The following is an 18517-nucleotide window of genomic DNA, read 5'->3' on the forward strand; positions in this document are numbered from 1 at the left end:
TTAGATCTGTGACTACCTTACAAATAATAATATAATGCATAAAAAATGAAAATATCTAAAGTATCCAACAATAGAGAAAACACTGATTGATACAAATTGATATTAATAAATCACAATTACTAATGTATGTTTACTTAACAACAGTTAATATTAAAGACTGTATATTCACTTAGTAACCAGAAAACCCTTCCACAGGAAAATTTACTATTCATTTACATAATGCAGTTTTGACAGAAATGATAAATTAGCTATCTTTCTTGCTACTTTCTTAAGTGATCTTTAGACTATTGATCAAATTGCCAGGGAAATACTTACAGTTCCAAATTTTACTGAAGTGTATCTTGGATGCAAGACAGCTACATTTAAGGAGAAATACTTGGAAGTCTGTCGGCAGGGGGTACTGCTAAATGGACAAACCGTAACAGCCTCAGAGAGTCTCATGAGGTGAAAATACTTGGCAGCTGGGAAGATATTAAAGGAAAGCATTGTTACATGGTTGCCCTCATCTTACTTTTCCATGGCATTCACATACAAGCTCCTCTGGAGGCAGAACATAACCTTAGATGGTTTTAGTCTGAACTGATACAGCCTTCTGTATGCTGTTATATGCCAGCTGGGCCACCTGATTTTCATAGAATAGCATCATAGAATCATAGAATGGTTTGGGTTGGAAGGGACCTTTAAAGATCATCTAGTCTAACCCCCCTGCAGTGAGCAGGAACATCTTCAACAAGATCAGGTTGCTCAGAGCCCTGTTCCAACCTGACCTTGAATGTTTCCAGGGATGGGGCATCTACCACCTCTCTGGGCAACCTGTTCCAGGGTTTCACCACCCTCATTGTAAAAAATTTCTTCCTTATATCTAGTCTGAATCTACCCTCCTTTAGTTTAAAACCTTTACCCCTTGTCCTATTACAACAGGCCCTGCTAAAAAGTCTGTCCCCATCTTTCATAAGCCCCCTTTAAGTACTGAAAGGCTGCAATAAGGTCTCCTCAGAGTCTTCTCTGCTCCAGGCTGAATAACCCCAACTCTCTCAGCCTTCATAGAAGAGGTATTCCAGCCCTCTGATCATTTTTGTGGCCCTCCTATGGACATGCTCCAACAAGGTTAACTGCTTAACTCTTAGTTATGACAACAGAATATCTATTTAATTTGCATGGTTCTCACTTGAGGGATGGGAAGAGTACTGTGAGCTCTTGGTTTATTTTCTCTTCCATTTACTTGTAACCTGATGCATAATCACTTCTTTTGTGAATTCGTAATGAGGTGTACTGTAGATGATTACTGCCTGTGGAAAAATTATGATGTCATGGGTAATATTACTGGTTTTGGTGAGTGAGAGAAAAAGTGAGTGACAGAAAAAATTCTGTTCCTACAAAAATGGTATTTTTACTAAATATATTATTTGTTCACTCAGATGTTCCACTAAAACAGAAGGCAAATGGTTTCTCTTTTCAAATATTGTTGACTAACAGATCTGTGCACATTAGACGTTCTGAGCACCTTAAAATTCTGTCATGGTCCTGGAAGTAATAGCTTTTTATTCAGCAGGCATGTTCCCTGCATTATTTTTGTTGTATGTGTTTATTTTAGTGAAAAAAGAAAGTATTGTGGTCAACCTTGAAAAATCAGCAGAGACCTCGTGTAAAATGTTGTTTTAGTGATTTATACGAAATTAACAGAATTGTTGGCCAAGTCCCTGCTGCAAGGACAGCCACAGTCAGTCTGGTTGTCCATCAGCAATGCATTCAGTTATGCTGTGCAGTTACGTGACAACATATTGCTGTTTGGTCTATGTAATTTTTGTGGGAACAGAGGATGCATGTTTTGGAAGAAATCTAGTTTGATACTCGACCTTAGCCTCTGATTTCAAGGCTGGTGTTTTGTTTGTTTGTTTGTTTTAAGAAGGTGGAAAGAAACAAAAAAAGACACCATAATCTGACAGTTTACCTGGAAATAGGTCAAACTGTCATGCAATGCTGTCTGTGAGAAGACCTTAGTTACTATATTCAGAGTAAAAGCAGTGTAGGCAAAATGTTCCTTATGCGTTAGGCATTATGTAAAGTCTGTAAATCTGCCAAGTCTGTAGGTGTGGGCTCGCATACAGTTGAAGCTCATCCCTCATTATGTTTTCTGGAATCACTGTTTATGTATCTGGCCTGTTCTGTGCTTGTTCTTACTTACAGGGACCAATGAAAATAGTAATGTGTACTCAAAGTTGAATATGTCTCCACTTCCTGTTTCCCTTCTGTTCTGTCATATTAAAAGAGTAAAAAAAAAGTACCTCAACGTGGTTATAGTGCTTTATTGGTAGTATAGGTTACATTTCTCATGCCAACAATGTCATTGTGGAAGATACCTTTAATAATTTATACAGGACTGAAGAATTTACAGAAATTGCATTGTGTGTAAGATCCTTTCTGTAATTTTTAACCTGTTACATAGATTTAAGGTTATCATCTAACTCTGTAACTACACAGTGATTCAAAGAAGTTACAAAAAATAACTATTTTTCAGTTCTTGTAGTCCTCTGCTGAATTGTCTCCCCTATTTTATAGGGTTTTTGCATAGACAGTAGAGGTGCTTTTAGGTGAAAAATATTCTTGGAAATACAAGTCTCTTTGCATAAATTAGCAGTATTGTGATCATTAAAACTAATTTTGTCTTCAAGAAGTTTATGCCTTCTTCATCTTTTGTAGCTTTGCTAGTGAAAAAACTGATTAATGAGTTCTACCGTTCCTAGTCTGTTTCTAATGAATTTCACTTCCAGTTTTGTCACAGCATAATTTCTGCAAACACACAGAAACAAACCCCTTTCGTGCTATATTTAGGCTCCCTTTTATTAGACTTGAAGCATTTCAGTTCGCTACAGGTTTTGATTTTTTTTTTAAATATTTATCTTACAAAAACCTGTTCTTTTGATCAATTCTTTCCATAGAGGCATTCCTTCAATTGATGTTCTCTTGTATGATCATGTCTTTACCTTTCTGTTCCTGTTTGTTTTTAAATTCTCTTTTTGAAAGGCCACGTATTTGTTTTCCTCTTCACTGCTGCTCTTTGTTAATGCCGGCTCCTTTCCCCACCTTCTATATGCTGGTATTTCTGATGCCCTGGGTATGCATGCTGTGTCCCATCTTAGTCCCATCAGAGCTGCCTGCAGAGGTTTCACAGAGGTTTCACTGTTGCTACCCATTAGTGCAGTGATTCCCATGCCTGCAGTCAGACCACAGATGCGTACAGCTAGAGTCCTATATTCTGGAAATCAGACCCAATTTCCTGCGCAGTCTCCTCCTCCTCTTGGCGGCCCTAAAGATTTAGTCCTCAACACATATCATGATAAAATAGGAATGGACCCAGCTTTATCAGTGTTTCAGTTTCTGTAGTGTTCAGCTTCTGCGGGCAGAATGTGAACTGAGCGTTCTCTTCCACGTTGGTTATCTTTGTAAGTAGGAATGAAGGGAGAAGGAGGGATCTTCATGCCTCAGAAAAGGGCGTTGGGATTTACTTGGTTAGCATAGTGGAACTATTTTTAATGTGTCAGTCATCTATCTCTACATTTCTACTACATAGCCGAAGTTCTTGTAATCAAAAGTAACTTCTTGAGTAACGGGTATTTTTCTGATACAAGTTCTTTTCACAAATATTTTTGTACTGTCATGACAACTAAACAATTTGATGAACATAAAAAATCCATTTTACTTCTCCTTTTCTATAACTTTTCTCCTTGTAACCCATAGTATCTGATAAGGAAAAATAATAGTGAAATCCTACAAAAAAGCTGATAAAAAAACCCCCACGTGTTTAAAGATACTTTCAATCAAATTGGTTTACTGCAATGGAAAGTGGAAAATTTATATGAAGCCTTTACAAATTAAAATTTAGAATTTTTTTTTCCTTTGTAGAAAGGATGACCTGTATTTAGTTCTGCTTAAATTGATTCATGTGCAACAAATTGCTCGAGAAGAAGAAATGTGACAGTGTCTTTTTTTCTGTGACTTGATGTAGCTTTTTGCACACTCTTTTTGTTAACTGCCTGTATTTTCCACTGGGGTAAGTTTTCTTAACTCTCTTTTTAAAAAGAATTCTCAATAAATAGGTGTGCATTTAGATAAAACAGATCACAAGGTCTTAATTCACTGTAGGGTTTGCAAGAACAGTATTTAGTGTGCATGCATGCATGTGTTACAGAGCTGGACAGAACTGCATATTTCTGTAGACAGAAGATAAGTAAGTGATGCCAACCTGTTCCTTCCTAATACAAAGCCTTGCAGAGCCCTAAGTTAGAAGTTGATGAGCATAATCTCTTCCCTAGTTAGGGACCTGCTGTAATTTTTGCCTTCAGGTAAAACTTTCTAGTTTTCTTAAGACAACTTCCTTCTGATGTTATTTTCCCCCTATTTTCACAATCAGAGTCCTTCAGTTTGTATTATGGAGCCTTTTCCAGTGGCCTGCGTGCCTTCAGCATGTTTTTCTGACCCAAGGCTGTCTTCTCTTTGCTCTCTGAAGAAGGCACTTGGCCCCCTTTTGCATTTCAAGTATGTCGGGAACTGTGGTTTTTGAGGAGTGAATGAGGTGACAGGAACTGTAGGAAGCACAAATATTTGAGTAGAACTATGTCTTCCCTTCCTTGACTGCGTATCTGTGTTTTTGCCTGCAAAGAAGAGGTTACCTCCTGCAATGTCATTTGTTTGTTTTTGAAGGGAGACAGTGCTTGGGGCATTCCAGTAGAGCAGTGACTGAAAGGGCAAAGTTTGGACTAAAAATAACTCGAGGCAAGCCACAGGCTGTACTTTCATAAGTTGGTGTGTGTTACACTGCTTTGTAATATGAGGCCAGTACAGTTTGTGTGTTTGTGTTTGGACAGTTTGCCTCCCTGGCATTGCCAAACAGTTCATAAGGAGGAAAAAAAAGCAAAAAGGAAACGGAGGGGACAGGGAGTCCAATGGTGCTCTGTACTTCCCCAGATGTCTGATTTCAGGGGTAAAGGTTCCCGTTATTTTGAATGACTGCTAAGGGAAGTTTGTACTCTTTATGTATTTGTTTAGATTTTGAGTTAAAGTCCTTTGGATTTTTATAGTGAACTTATATACTATCTCTATATAAATACTTATTTTGTTTTCACAGTCTATTGATGGCTTGCACGAAAAAGGAATGGTTGAAGACGTTCATTGTGGCTCCATGAAGAGTATGCGACCTCCTCACCCTGGAATGGGCCCACCTCAGAGTCCAATGGACCAGCATAGTCAAGGTTTATACATACTGTGCATGCTGTATGATTTTGGGGCCCCTTTGTTCCACAAAAAGTTGGTAGTTCCACATAACAGATTTCCAGTTACTTCCTTTCAGCTTTGTTTGGCTGAACTGATAGTACAAGGCAAGGTGAATAACTGAATTCCCTTGCTTTCTGGAGTGTCCATCAGTCACATATTGGAAAAAAGCTAAGGTTCAAGTCTGTGGCTGGGGCAAGTAGTTGGACTATTACAGATTTCAGTTCACATCTCTAAAAAAAACCCACCTCGTTCTTTCAAATCTTATGTGGCTACTGTAAATGTAAATGCATTAGAACATGATTTATTTTAATCCTGTGGTGAAGGAATGACAAGAGAGAAGAACCCAAGCAAACCTGGAGAAACCTTCTTTAATATCTATAATGTTTGGTCAAAGGCTGATCAAAGTTCTTTCCAAAATTCTTTATGCCAGAAAATAGAAACTCTTTTTACCACATCGCTACATGCCTTCTTTGTGTCCTTTAGTTTGCAGCATAAGAGGACATGCATTCTATAAGCAGCTCAGTATGTTGGAGATTTAACTGGTAACACCTGCTAGTATTAATGAGTTCAGCAGATAAGGCTTTGTGTATTGCGTAATTAATTGTATTACAGCAACACCTGAAGAATCCCAACTGAAATTAGGGTCCTGGTTTGACACACTCTGTACAAATCTGTTAAGAGATGGTTCTTGTTTGGTGTATTTACATGTTTATTGCATAGGATAAGAGAAATGCTGGAAGGAGAAAACAGGTACAGATCAGCAAAATGACTTAGCCTGAACTGCTTTGTGACTTTTCAGTAGGCTGTGACAAACCCTAGTCTGTAATTTGTCAGCTGAATCCCTGTCTGGCACCTTGAACATTACAAAGTACTGGTTTTCCATTAACACCTTTCAATATCAGTTAAGTAAAATAGAACTGACTTTCAGGGACGAATTCTCCATCAGTTAAAACTTTTCTGCTGATTTCAATGAGATGCAGGCATGATCACCCGAGAGCAAAATTTTACCTGACTTTGCATTCGGAGACACTCTTTTGCTTGTAATGAACTTGTTCCTTAAAATGAAGAGAGTGTTTACTGTGAAGATGAAGATGTGTCTAATTCAAACATAATGTGATCAAAATACAAGAGCATAAGTTGCAAATGCTTCAAATACAAGTAGCTCTAAGTTGTTTTCTTCTTTCCTGTGCTGGCTGGGATGTTGTGTTGCTCTGCAAAAAGATCATTGTATTAGTAGCAGCTGTGGCAGGCTAAAGAGTACAGATCCCTGCTCTCTTTTTGGTGTATGTTGGAAACTGTTGCAAGGTAAACAGAGAAGACTGGAGTTCTAATGTAAGAAGGCTTTTTAAAGAAATGGTTAACACCCCTGCCTCCCCTTCTAATATTTTACTCTACTTGACATTATCGAGGAGTGTTTTAGCTTTCTTTGCCTCTATGTCTCCTTTTTTTATTCTTACACAATTATCTTTTCACAGAAAATGGTGATGGCATTTGAGGCTATTCTGATACATGTTGGGGAAAGTTCCATTTGCTAACCTTGTACTTTCTTCCCATTAGTGTACATATCCAAGATAGAAAACCAGATTTCCTAATGGCCTTTCAACCTATTGGATACTTTCAGTCTTATTTACCACAGGATTAGAGTCCTGTAAGACAGTTGTGTTTCTACAAGTTTTGTGGAAATAGGCCATGTGGTGAAAGAGAGTGAGCTTACCCACGCTCACACTCATGGGAAGAGGACAGTTTGAGTTCTCTTGAGAATCCATGGAAAGATGCGTGGTAAATCTTCTAATCCTGACAAAATCTTCAGTTGCATTTGGTACATTGTTAGAAACCAAGACTTACCATAAGGTTCTCTTCCTTGTAGATTCTTGGATGTCTGATAGTTGAGCGTGTGTTGCAGTTGTGTACAATTTTTAATGATATGCCTGTCAAATAGAAATTGCACTTCATTAGTTCTAGGTCTGTTTTTTTTCATGGCTTATTGTTTGTAGGCCTCAAATTGAAGTAAATAAATATATGTGCTAATTAATGTTATTATTTCCAGATGGTTGGTGGAAAATAGCTGAAGAAGTTCAAAACCCCAGGGAATGGATGACCCTAAACTTCTGCCATTAGTTTGAAAGCATAAGTAGAATGGCCATGTAACAGTTAAATGTCATTTAGTCTAGTGCTGGTTCTAGGTAAAATCAAACAACATTGTCTATCTTTTAATTCCATATGACCTTGTGTGTAATTCAAGCTATTGAGAATAGTTTTATGGAAAAATCATAGCATCAGAGAATCATAGTATGGTTTGGGTTGGAAGGGACCTTTAAAGGTCATCTAGTCCAACCTCCCTGCAAAGAGCAGGGACATCTTCAACAAGATCAGGTTGCTCAGAGGCCTTTCCAACCTGACCTTGAATGCTTCCAGGGGTGGGATGTCTACCACCTCTCTGGGCAACCTGTTCCAGTGTTTCACCACCCGCATCATAAGAAATGTCTTCCTTATATCTAGTCTGAATCTACCCTCTTTTAGTTTAAAACCATTACCCCTTGTCCTATCACTACAGGCTCTATTAAAAAGTCTCTCTCCATCTTTCTTATAAGCCCCCTTTAAGTACTGAAAGGCCGCAATAAGGTCTCCCCATAGCCTTCTCTTCTCCAGGCTGAATAACCTCAACTCTCTCAGCCTTTCTTCATAGGAGAGGTGTTCCATCTCTCTGATCATTTTTGTGGCTCTCCTCTGGGCCTGCCCCAACAGGTCCATGTCTTGTACTGAGGACCCCAGAGCTGGATGCAGTACTCCAAGGTGGGGTCTCACCAGAGCAGAGTAGAGGGGCAGAATCACTTCCCTCGACCTGCTGGCCACACTTCTTTTGATGCAGCCCAGGATACAGTTGGCTTTCTGGGCTGCGAGCGCACATTGTTGGCTCATGTCCAGCTTTTCATCCACCAGTACCCCAAGTCCTTCACCGCAGGGCTGCTCTCAATTGTTCATCCCCTATCCTGTATTGGTACCAGGGGTTGCCCTGACCCAGATGTAGGACCTTGCCCTTGGCCTTGTTGAACCTCATGAGGTTCACATGGGCTCACTTCTCAAGCTTGTCCAAGTCCCTCTGAATGGCATAAAGTCAGCCTTGTCAAACAAATTTACTATTCTTTTTGTGGAGATCATAAGCTAAATTGATTTATTAACGTGTAAACAGGTGTGGTACAGTACTTAGTGCAGTACCGTATTTGTACAGTCATCAGGAAAATGGATCCTGGCCCATGTATAGGGTCTCTCTATGCATCACTAAAGCCAATAGTAGTAATGGGAGACACAACTTTGTCTGCCTGATAGAGTTATAAAAGGTGCTTGGCTTGTTACTGTACAACATTCTGATTTAGGAGAAAGATAGCACTAAATAAAATCAATATAACCTATATTAAATATATTAACCTAGGTAAATGACATTACAAAACTAACTGTAAATAGAAGATGATCATCCCATTGTGGATTTTTCTAGTTAGTCTTGTAGGACTCTTATTTTGGTTCAGTGCTGTTCAATGCATTTCTCAGTGATCTGGAAAAAAGTGTAAAATCAGCACTGATAGAATTTGCAGATAGCACAGAGGTTTAGCAGTAAATAATGAAGAAGTTGGTTACAACGGCTGATCAGGATGCTCAGTAGAATGTGCTTATTTCTCTAGGATGGATTTTAGCACAGCCAACAGCATTGTATGTCTAGGAGCAAAGTAATTTATTGTGTAGGTGGTATGAGACTGTATCATACAAAGCAGAAAGGCTGAAAAGAGTTTTGGTTATTCTGGCAGACTTAAATGTGTATTGCCGTGCACAGTGTTTGCAGCCATGAGGTGGAATGTACTACCTGCATACAGAAGCAGGGGCATATTAACTGAGGAGTTGTACCACCTTTTCTAATGAATTAGCTGAAGGCTGTATCGTAGTAGTGTATTCCATTCTAGTATCTACAGTTCAGAAAGATGTTGAGAAATGCTTAAGGTAGCATCAAATGTTTGAAGCATCTTTTGTATGAGGAGAGGCTGAGTGAACTGAAACTGCACAGCCTGAAAAAGAGAAGGCTCGGAAGTACCTGATGGGATAGAGTAATGAAGAGGGAGCTAGACTCTTTGCAGTGATTATCAGTGACAGAAGAGAAGGCAATTGGCACAAACTGAAACACATGAAATTCCATCAGAACATAAGAAAACATGCTTTTACTGTAAACATGGCTGAACAGTACAGTAGGTTGCCCTGAGAGGTTGTCTAGTTGCCATCCATGGAGGGAGTCAAAACTTGACTGGACATGTTGCTGGGCAGCCTGCTGTAGCTGACCCTGTTTGAGCACGGGGTTGGGCTAGATGATCTTGAGAAGTCCCTTCCAACCTTAATGATTCTGTGATTCTGTGAAATTGCGCCTTATTTAGAAAACAAATAAAGGAATGATTTGAAACTTGGAAGACTTGGTTTTTTGCTTGGAGAATGTTAAACTCCACTTTTTATTCTCTGACTTGATCAGTCTCCACATTCCCAGGTGGTAGAAAGGCTTGTAATAGATGGATCCTTTATCTTTAAAAAAAAGTATGCAGTGAATTTTGATACCTGCAAATTTAAATTAGGTGAATTCAGACTATTAAATATCTGCATCTTACTTAATGAAGATAATTAACCTTTGGGACAAGGATTACCCAAGTATTTGTGGTAAGTTTTGTGTCAAATGAAATTTAAGTCAACACTGGATGTCTTTCTCATCTGTTCCATAGACCAAAGGGAGGAGATCATTTGGAGGGTAAGAGTCTTTGGTCTGTTTTAGACAAGTTAGGTAGACTGTTGTAGCTGTAATGGTCCCTTATTGCCAGAAGTCTTTGAACCTGTAAACAGGCTCCAAGATTCTGAGAAGAACTGGTAAGCTAGAGGAGGAAACAATGTTTTTAATTCTTTGAGAATGGGAAGATGGATAGTCTTCATAAAATGCTGCTGTTCTTAGAGCTCTGAGTAGAACAGTTGTTGTAAATGCATAGGCAGTAGTCCGTCTGTATGCAATTTACAGTTGGAACTGATCACAAAATGTGATTTCATTTAAATGTGAAATGTTCCAATAGCAGTCTTTTTAGTAATTTCTTTAAAGAACTAGGTCTTGCAAAAGAGTGCAACACTCTTTTGGGTCTCTACAAAAGCAGGAATTTTTCTAAAATGCATGCTTACGAACGTGGGTAATAAATTAGAAATAAATTGGTGAACTGCACATGCAGTTGCAGATATAATTTATGTAAATCAAATGTGCAGTTGTGAATGAAGAATCTTGAAATAAAGACCACTGAACTTACAAAGAGCAAGGCAATACAGAATTTTGCAAGTAATGATTCTTACATTCTGTATTAAGAAATAATTAACTGACCCTTTTTTAGGTGAGATGACTTACTTCGATGAGCAAATCAGAAACATCTGTAAGCTAAGTCTGCAAGAACTTTGTCATTTTGCTCATAAATGCGTATTCACTGTTTGAATAGCAGTTACTGTTCTGAGATTTTTTCATTTTTTAACTAACAATAATTACTAAAATAAGGTACGCAACTTTATTATTTAGATTCTGGATTTTTTTTTTCTTGGTGCTCAGTGGGATGCTAGTCATGCAGAAACAAGCTGTTACTAGCTCAGACAGATTGTCACATTTTTATTGCAGTCATACTGCAATAGGATGGTTTTCAGAAGTCTGACATTAATTTATGGGGAAAAATATTCTGAATTGGTATCTTTCTCCTTAACAGTTACTCCTTTCCACTCTTGCTGCCTACCAAGTTGGAGAAAGGGTAACATTCCTGACTATTTCTGGTGACCAATTTTCTTTTCCTGAACTTATGCGCAATGATGTCCCTGTTTAGTCTTAATACCTTTCTTTTAATGCTAATAGGTTAAATGAAAGCAAAATCCATTGCTTCAACTTCGTATTTAGCTGTTTAAATAGTAATCTCACTACACTTAACTGAATTTGAATTATGTTAGAAATGACCTTCAGCCTCTGTGAATGAACTGTGCTGAAATACCCAGTATTTATATTAGAAGTATGTAATTTACTGTAAATTGTTAAACTGCTAAACAGAGTTATCCAGAAGATGAAAATTATGTTTAGATTTAACTTTGTAAGAGGAATGGGGAGAAATTGCAAATGCAACCCAAATATTTATATAAAATAAAATATTTTTATTAGAAAGAATTCATAAAAAGATATAAATGGGCTGAAACAAACAATTTCTGTGTTTTTCTGGAATTTGGAACAAATTTAATGCAGTTACTGTGATACAGCAGTGAAATACAGACCAATTTGAACAGTTCGGGTGTCTTTGCTTGCTATTTGTAAGTTGAAACATAAGCGCTGCAGGGATTTAAGGTTCTGGGACTTGATCTGTGTATATTTTTAATTATCATGCAGTATTTGTTGAACTTCTTATAAAGATACACCAATTAAGTTTAACTTACAGAATTCACTAAGTTCACAAAAAACGTTCGTTGTCCCTGCTGTTCTTAAATTAGCTGCACTTCCTTTTCGGATTTTTTCAGGCTTTTAAAGATGAGAAAAGATCTGTCACCTTATCCATCTGCCTGCCAGCATAAGACCTCTCAACAGAGTATTTCTACAGTCCTAGTTTTAAATGACTTGCACACGTGTGGCCTCTTTTTCTCTTTGTTGAGAGTTTCACAAGAACTAGTGTTAACCCTGGCTACACTACTGACAGCGAAATGTTGTATTTTGCTTACCTTAAGAAAGTTTGTAGCCTCAGTCCAACATGAACATATTTTCCACTGTGTTCCAAGATGTTATGCTTTCTTTATGTGTATTGTGGGCATGTACTTGATTCCTTTTTTTTTTTTAAAAACTAACTTTAATTGATGGTCGAAGTGATAGTTAACATAAATGAGTTACACAACTAAATTTCTTCAATCCTATCTATATTGTCCTAGTCCAAAAACTGTCTTACAGTCACATTTTTGAGTAAAAATACACCCTTGCTATCAGCTTTAGCAGGAAGGTTTGACATATATGATCCTCAGACACTTCCATCATTTAAGTCTTCTTAATTTTTAGTAGGGAGTCAAGACCTCTGTTGAATATTCCAGTGTTTGGACTGGTAAAACCTTGCCTCTTTCTATCTAATATTTGTTACTAGAGTTTAGAATTCATGTGTTCTCCACTGTTTAATTATAGCATTAAAAGTGGAAAAAAAGATCTCTCAATTTTTAGCTCTCTGGTTCTTCAGCTTTAAAATAGATGAGGAAGGTGTTCTTTGCTTCTGTTAAGTAAAGTGAAATTAAAAGCAATTAGAGCAGAAATTTTTTATACTGTCTGCCCTCCGAAAATACTTGTGTTTTGTAAAGTGTTAGAACTAGGATTTCTTCCAGTGTCAATACTGTAAAGAATATACATTGTTTATGACATGTTGTGATATATTTCTGTCAAATAAGTTGATACCAAACAAAGTTGATACCAAAGTGGGATGAAAAGAGTGTTGCTAATTATGCATACAGTTAAGAAAGCAGTGTTTTTTAACTGCTGAAAACTTGAGAAAGATTTCTGTTCTAGCCTCTTCTACAACCCATTGAAGGATTATGGAGAAGACAGAACCAAACTCTCCTCAGAGGTGCATAGCAAAAGCACAAAAAGTAATGTTCACAAGTTATGTAAGTGAAATTCTGATGGGACTTAAGGGAAAGAAAATTCACCGTGGGAGTGATTAAGAACACCATCATTGGAGATTTTCAGAACTTACCTAGATAAGACCTGGGGAAACCTGATAAAGCTTTGGAGTTACCACAGCTTTAAATGATGGGTTCGGCTGTTTGGCCTCCCTTTCCTGGTGTTGAGTGTCTTCTACTCCATATATTTTTCAGAACTAAAGATTATCTGTTGTCCTTTGCCGGCACATAGAACTCTTCTGTTGCGAGTGTTCTGCAACCTTATTGTACAGTGCTTTTACCATCTTCCATTCTGAAGGTTAAATTAAACAGAATGGTTTATGCAGAATAGAAAACAAAATTTTCTGTGGGAAATCTAGAGGAAGGGGTACTTGGCAGTTCAGCAAGTAGCAATTAATGAACTAGGTATTTAAAAACCTGCTGAATACTTACTGTGGAAATTCCTATATGCCATGTAAAAATGCACTTGAAGTACTTCATAGCAGATGAAAGCATGTTTGCAAGGTTCAAAAAAGTGTCTGCCTTTGCCTGTATGTTAAACATTCCTATGGACTGTGTCTTCAATTTTTTTTTTTTTATGACATATGCTGATTAAACTCAATCTTCATGAGTCCTCATGTGTCCTTATTCAGAGCCCATGTGTGCATGATCACCTGTATTAGAGTATGTGTAATAAGGTAGGAAAAAAGCAAATGGTATAGAGACTTTATTAGGACAGGCTTGTGATTGCGTGTATTGTCACACCGCTAAATCTTCTGAAAGTTTTCAAACTTAAAAAGGAAAATTTCCATATATTTCACAAAATTTAAGTTCTGTAAATGCCACATTTTAGAGCGTTTACAAGAAGTCTGGAAGGCTTTTATTCTTTCTTGAGATATTTTATTGGAATTTGTTTTTCATTCTTACTCTTCATCAAGCCTAGTTTCCTATTGCCAGGAATCCTGATGCATAGAACTTTGAGGGAGAGAGGAATTGTAAGTAATACATGTCTAGAAAGCTCAAAAAATGCCTGCTTCTAAGAACTCCTCTCTGCAAAACATAGTCACAGACTTGCAGCTGGAACTGTCAGGACTGAAAACAAGTGCTCAGTATCTTACACCACAGTTTTAGATTTTTATAGTCCAGATGGATTTCAAGAGCCTGGGTGTGAAATCTATCAGTGATTAAGGAATGTATAATTCGGACAATATAACTTGAGGGGGGAAAGAAACCTTTCTTTGAAAAGCAGTTTTGAAAACAATGTAATTCGAAGTAGGTGCTATTTAAAGTAAATTCTGAGATTTAGAAATGGATAAACATTGCAATAAACCTTATTTTATAGTATAAAACAACAATGCCGTTGTATATTTTGGGTTTTGTTGTGGCATAATGGTTGTTCTTCTAAAGCAGTGTGCTCAGCAAGATGGATTTGTAGCTTCCCCTCTTAAAAAAAAAAAGATTGAGGCAAAAGTAAGTTAGTGGAAGAAAATGAGTAGGTGGAGTAGACTTATGGTTATTTATCATAGCTTTTATCACCACCAGTGGATGTATAAACAATTTTTATATTGACCTGATAAATAACTTCAGTAATTTTAACTTTTTAAAGTCTCTTTCTCCCTTTTCCTTGAACTCCTCACCTCACTTCCCTATTTCTCTCTTGAACTGCTTAATTTTTCTTATTCTCACTAGAGTCTTCTTCCTTTCCTGTCATCATCTTCTTTAGTTACAAGATTGAACTCAGTCTGTTTCTGTCTTGTCTTATCTGGTCTTTTCCCCTCACCAAACCATTTTTTCCCTACTGTACTTCTACCTCGTTTTCCTTTTTTAGAAGAGCTGAAATCCTCTCTTCTTTGTCCTTTATCTCAGACATTTACAACCTTTACTTTATCGTAGAATATTTTCATCCTCAGACCTCAGCATTGATGGACTTTCAATTCTTTAGCACTCTTACCTATCCACTTGTATAAGCCCTAGTGACTTACAGCTGCTGTCACCTCAGAAAAGTTGAGACTACTTTGAGATTTTGCCTATGTTGCCCTTACTGAAGGGCGAGTAAGAACTGTGAAGCTAAAGAGAGGCCAAAATTACTTGCTACTGTGATCTAGACTATGTATAGATTAAATTGGTGTAGTTTCACTTTAAAGTGTCAGGAAGAGTGGAGGAAGAGTAGATTTGGTGTCACAGAATCATGAACTGTAGCATGAACTTTGGAGTTCAGTGGTCCATGGCTTGCTAAAGAATATGGAAGTGAGCCAGAAGATTTCTTGATTTTTTTTTTTTAAGTTTTTTAGGCTTTTCAAATTGATAAGAGCATTATTTATGCTCCATAATACCAGAGTGAAGTGGGTAAATATTGTTACCTCTTTTTCACTCTTGGTGGACATCTTTAAAATCTAGCTGTCTGTTGTGCATTACCTGAAGGATCGCTCTTCATATTTTTGTCTCTGACATGCCATGTATTCTTGGAAATCTCACCAAAAATCTATGCCATCTCTTTTCATGGATGCATTGCGAAGCTCGAGGAAATATGTATTAAGTGGAATTAAAATTCAAACTTAAAACCACTGCATTCACAAGTGCTATAATAAGATACAAGCACTGTTCGCTTCAGAACTGTGCTTGCTCTCCTGGAACTTTATAGACTAATACAGTCTTCAGCAGCTTCTTCAGAAGGTAATTTTTGTACTTGCAGTTGATATTCCAAGTTCTCAAGCACCCAGATGGTAAAAGGTATTGAATGTTCTTTGTCTGGCTCAAACCTTTAATCTATATAAATTAAAGAGCAATTGTATAGAAATTGAATACCATCTGTTTCTGTTTCTGTATGTTGGTGAGTTTTGGCAAAGAGGGCCTGTATCAGTGAATGGGTATACCTTGATGTGCGTGCTTCAAAATAAACGTAAAATATTAAGCTGTGAAATAGGCAGGCTTCACTGCATGTGCTCCACATTTAAATATTTTTCAACATTCTAGCGAAACAGTACCACATCCTGATGCTTCTGTATTGTATTTCATGTTTTAGTTTGTCTTATTCCAAATGTGAGGGTAATAGTTATTTTTTTGAATTATTGGACTATATAACCATAGTTCTTCTCAAAGAATAGCTCGTGAGGCTATCTTGATACCCCAGGGAACTTCAGATTGCACTTGTGTTCTTGCAGAAAATACTACAGCTATCCTGACTTGAGATAGACATTTTTATACTCTATGTACTGTTAAAGAAATATGATGGAATTTAGATTTGACTAACCAGAGAGGTAAGTTTGTGATCCTCTTACCTGTTCTAGGTTATATGTCTCCACACCCATCTCCACTAGGAGCACCAGAGCATGTGTCCAGTCCCATGTCTGGAGGAGGTCCAACTCCACCCCAGATGACTCCCAGCCAGCCAGGACCCATTATACCAGGAGACCCACAAGTTATGAATCAGCCTAACAGAGGTCCTTCCCCTTTCAGCCCTGTACAGCTGCATCAGCTGCGGGCTCAGATTCTAGCATACAAAATGTTAGCTAGAGGTCAGCCTTTACCAGAAAACCTCCAGCTTGCTGTTCAGGGCAAGAGGACCCTGCCTGGCATTCAACAGCAGCAGCCTCCCAGTGCCTTCAACAGACAGTCTGGTAAGTGAATCTAGGCCTTGTGTCATTGTGCAGGTGATTCTTGAAGTTCTACCTGTGGAAAATTAAGAAACGGGTGCTGTGCAAGGCTGTAATTTGGGACTGGATTCTGGCATCTAAGTGAATAGCAGTCTTTGGTTTTAAGCTTGAGCAAGTGCATAAAACACATCTATTATTAATAGGATATTGTCAAAACAGAAGTGAAAGTTACTTCACTGTGCAGTACTATGTCTGTCCTGATAATGCTTGACATTTTTTTAATGTTAATCATAACTTTACTGATGGCAATTTTACTGTTTTTCTTAGAGTGAATTTTCAGTCTCCTGTTGCTATGCAGAAAAGTAGATAAAAAAATCTGGAGCAAGTTGACTGATTATTTAGGTTGTTGAAAGTAAAACAAACCATGTAGAGTGTGCTGTCAAGTGAAAAACATAAGGAAGAGAAAATGTTCTTACGTTTTCCTCCTAATGATAATAGATGTTACAGTGCAGTAAGCAAGCACATTTTCGTCCTAAGAAAACTGTTGTTACATTAAACGCCCTGCACCTGTTAGTTTCTGAATGCTGCCATTACTGCATTTGCATTAGAAATCGAGGGTTAAGATTATACTATTTTTAGTAATGATTTTAATAATCTCACTGGTCACTTCATTTCAGTGGATATGGCTTTGCTACCGAGTAAGGTTTTTTTTTAGGACACATGATTTTAATATGCTTCATTACATATATTTTTTCACAATAAAATCTACTTAAATCCACATTTAATGAAGAAAAATACTACTTGCCTGAATAGACTAGCATGCCAGAAAGCAGAATGATTTTTGAATACTTGGAAATGCTTTGTATCTTAGCAAGTTTCTTTCCTCTGTCAAATTGCAGGTATTGGGTTACATACAATGAGTGGTGCTGCAACTGGACCAGGACCTGCTCCAGGGATGCCTGGACATACAGCTGCCATTACCCCTAAAACTTGGACTGAAGGTATAGCAGAGTATAACGCTAATTTTATGTCATGTACAGAGTAATGGTTAAACGGTGTAGGTAGAGTTTGGGGAAAAGATGCAGGGGGGAAAAAAGGGGAAGGTAAAAAGGCATGCAGAAAAATAGCGTAACCTTTATGGTGCCTAGGACTTGAATCAAGGAGAGTCTAACCATTTATTCATCCCTGAATGACTTGACCACATGAAATTACAGCAGTTGTTAGGCAGCCTGAACATGCAGCACCTTTTTACAATCAGAATGAAATATGTAAGCTGCCTGAGGGACACCCATAAAATCTACTTAATAAGTTATGTTCTGAGCATGCTTAATTGCAGTGAGCTTGTCTTTCAACTATAGTCTTTGCTACTGTAAACAAAAGTTTTCAAACCATGGTAGAATTAGGCTGCTCTTTTTTTTTTTTTTTTTTTTTAATTGGATTGCTTTGAAAGTTCAGGGTAGTCTTTGAGATCTAATGAACAGTGTAACTTTTTTTCCCCTGCGTGATAATTGGGTTTTGAACCCAGTCATTCAGATTTGGGTTTACAGGCTGATCTTATTGTTTGACAGTAGAGTGGAAGAAGTACTGTTTTGAAAAGAATTAGAAATCCCTAGTAATATATATTGTTTGAAGTTTTGGTGTATTTTTTAGAGAGATTAAAAAATAAATATAATATTGCAGGCTTGCGAATAACACAGGCTTCTCGTACGGTAGAAATGTTATGCTGTGTTGTTGCCTATGGGTAAATCTGGGGACAGTGATGACTCTGTGATAGTTGATGTCATAAAAAATTCTCTGTCATTAGTCAGCTACTCAGGGCAATATAAAAAGAAAATGTAATACTAGTATGTAATCGGATGTAGAATTGCTTTTCTTTGAATACTCCCAATGAATACTTACAATTTGAATAGGATAATAAAGAGGGGAAAAGTGTTTCTTGAGAGATTGTATATATGAGTTTACCAGGCACAGTGCCTTCTAGCTCAAATGCTGCT

The 18517-nt window shown here is 37.5% G+C and overlaps 1 protein-coding gene across 6 annotated transcripts in view; it reads left to right on the forward strand.

Annotated features, from left to right (window-relative positions):
* SMARCA2 (SWI/SNF related BAF chromatin remodeling complex subunit ATPase 2) overlaps window positions 1–18517 on the forward strand; it is a 119339-nt gene that overhangs the window by 12685 nt on the left and 88137 nt on the right. For all 6 annotated transcript variants that reach the window (XM_075526286.1, XM_075526285.1, XM_075526287.1 and 3 more), the window contains 3 exons: window positions 5126–5249; window positions 16218–16547; window positions 17423–17524. In XM_075526286.1, the coding sequence (XP_075382401.1) occupies window positions 5126–5249; window positions 16218–16547; window positions 17423–17524 (556 nt within the window). The remainder of the gene's footprint in view (window positions 1–5125; window positions 5250–16217; window positions 16548–17422; window positions 17525–18517) is intronic.

Source organism: Mycteria americana, chromosome Z (assembly GCF_035582795.1).
Source record: "Mycteria americana isolate JAX WOST 10 ecotype Jacksonville Zoo and Gardens chromosome Z, USCA_MyAme_1.0, whole genome shotgun sequence".
Classification (NCBI taxonomy): Eukaryota; Metazoa; Chordata; class Aves; order Ciconiiformes; family Ciconiidae; genus Mycteria; species Mycteria americana.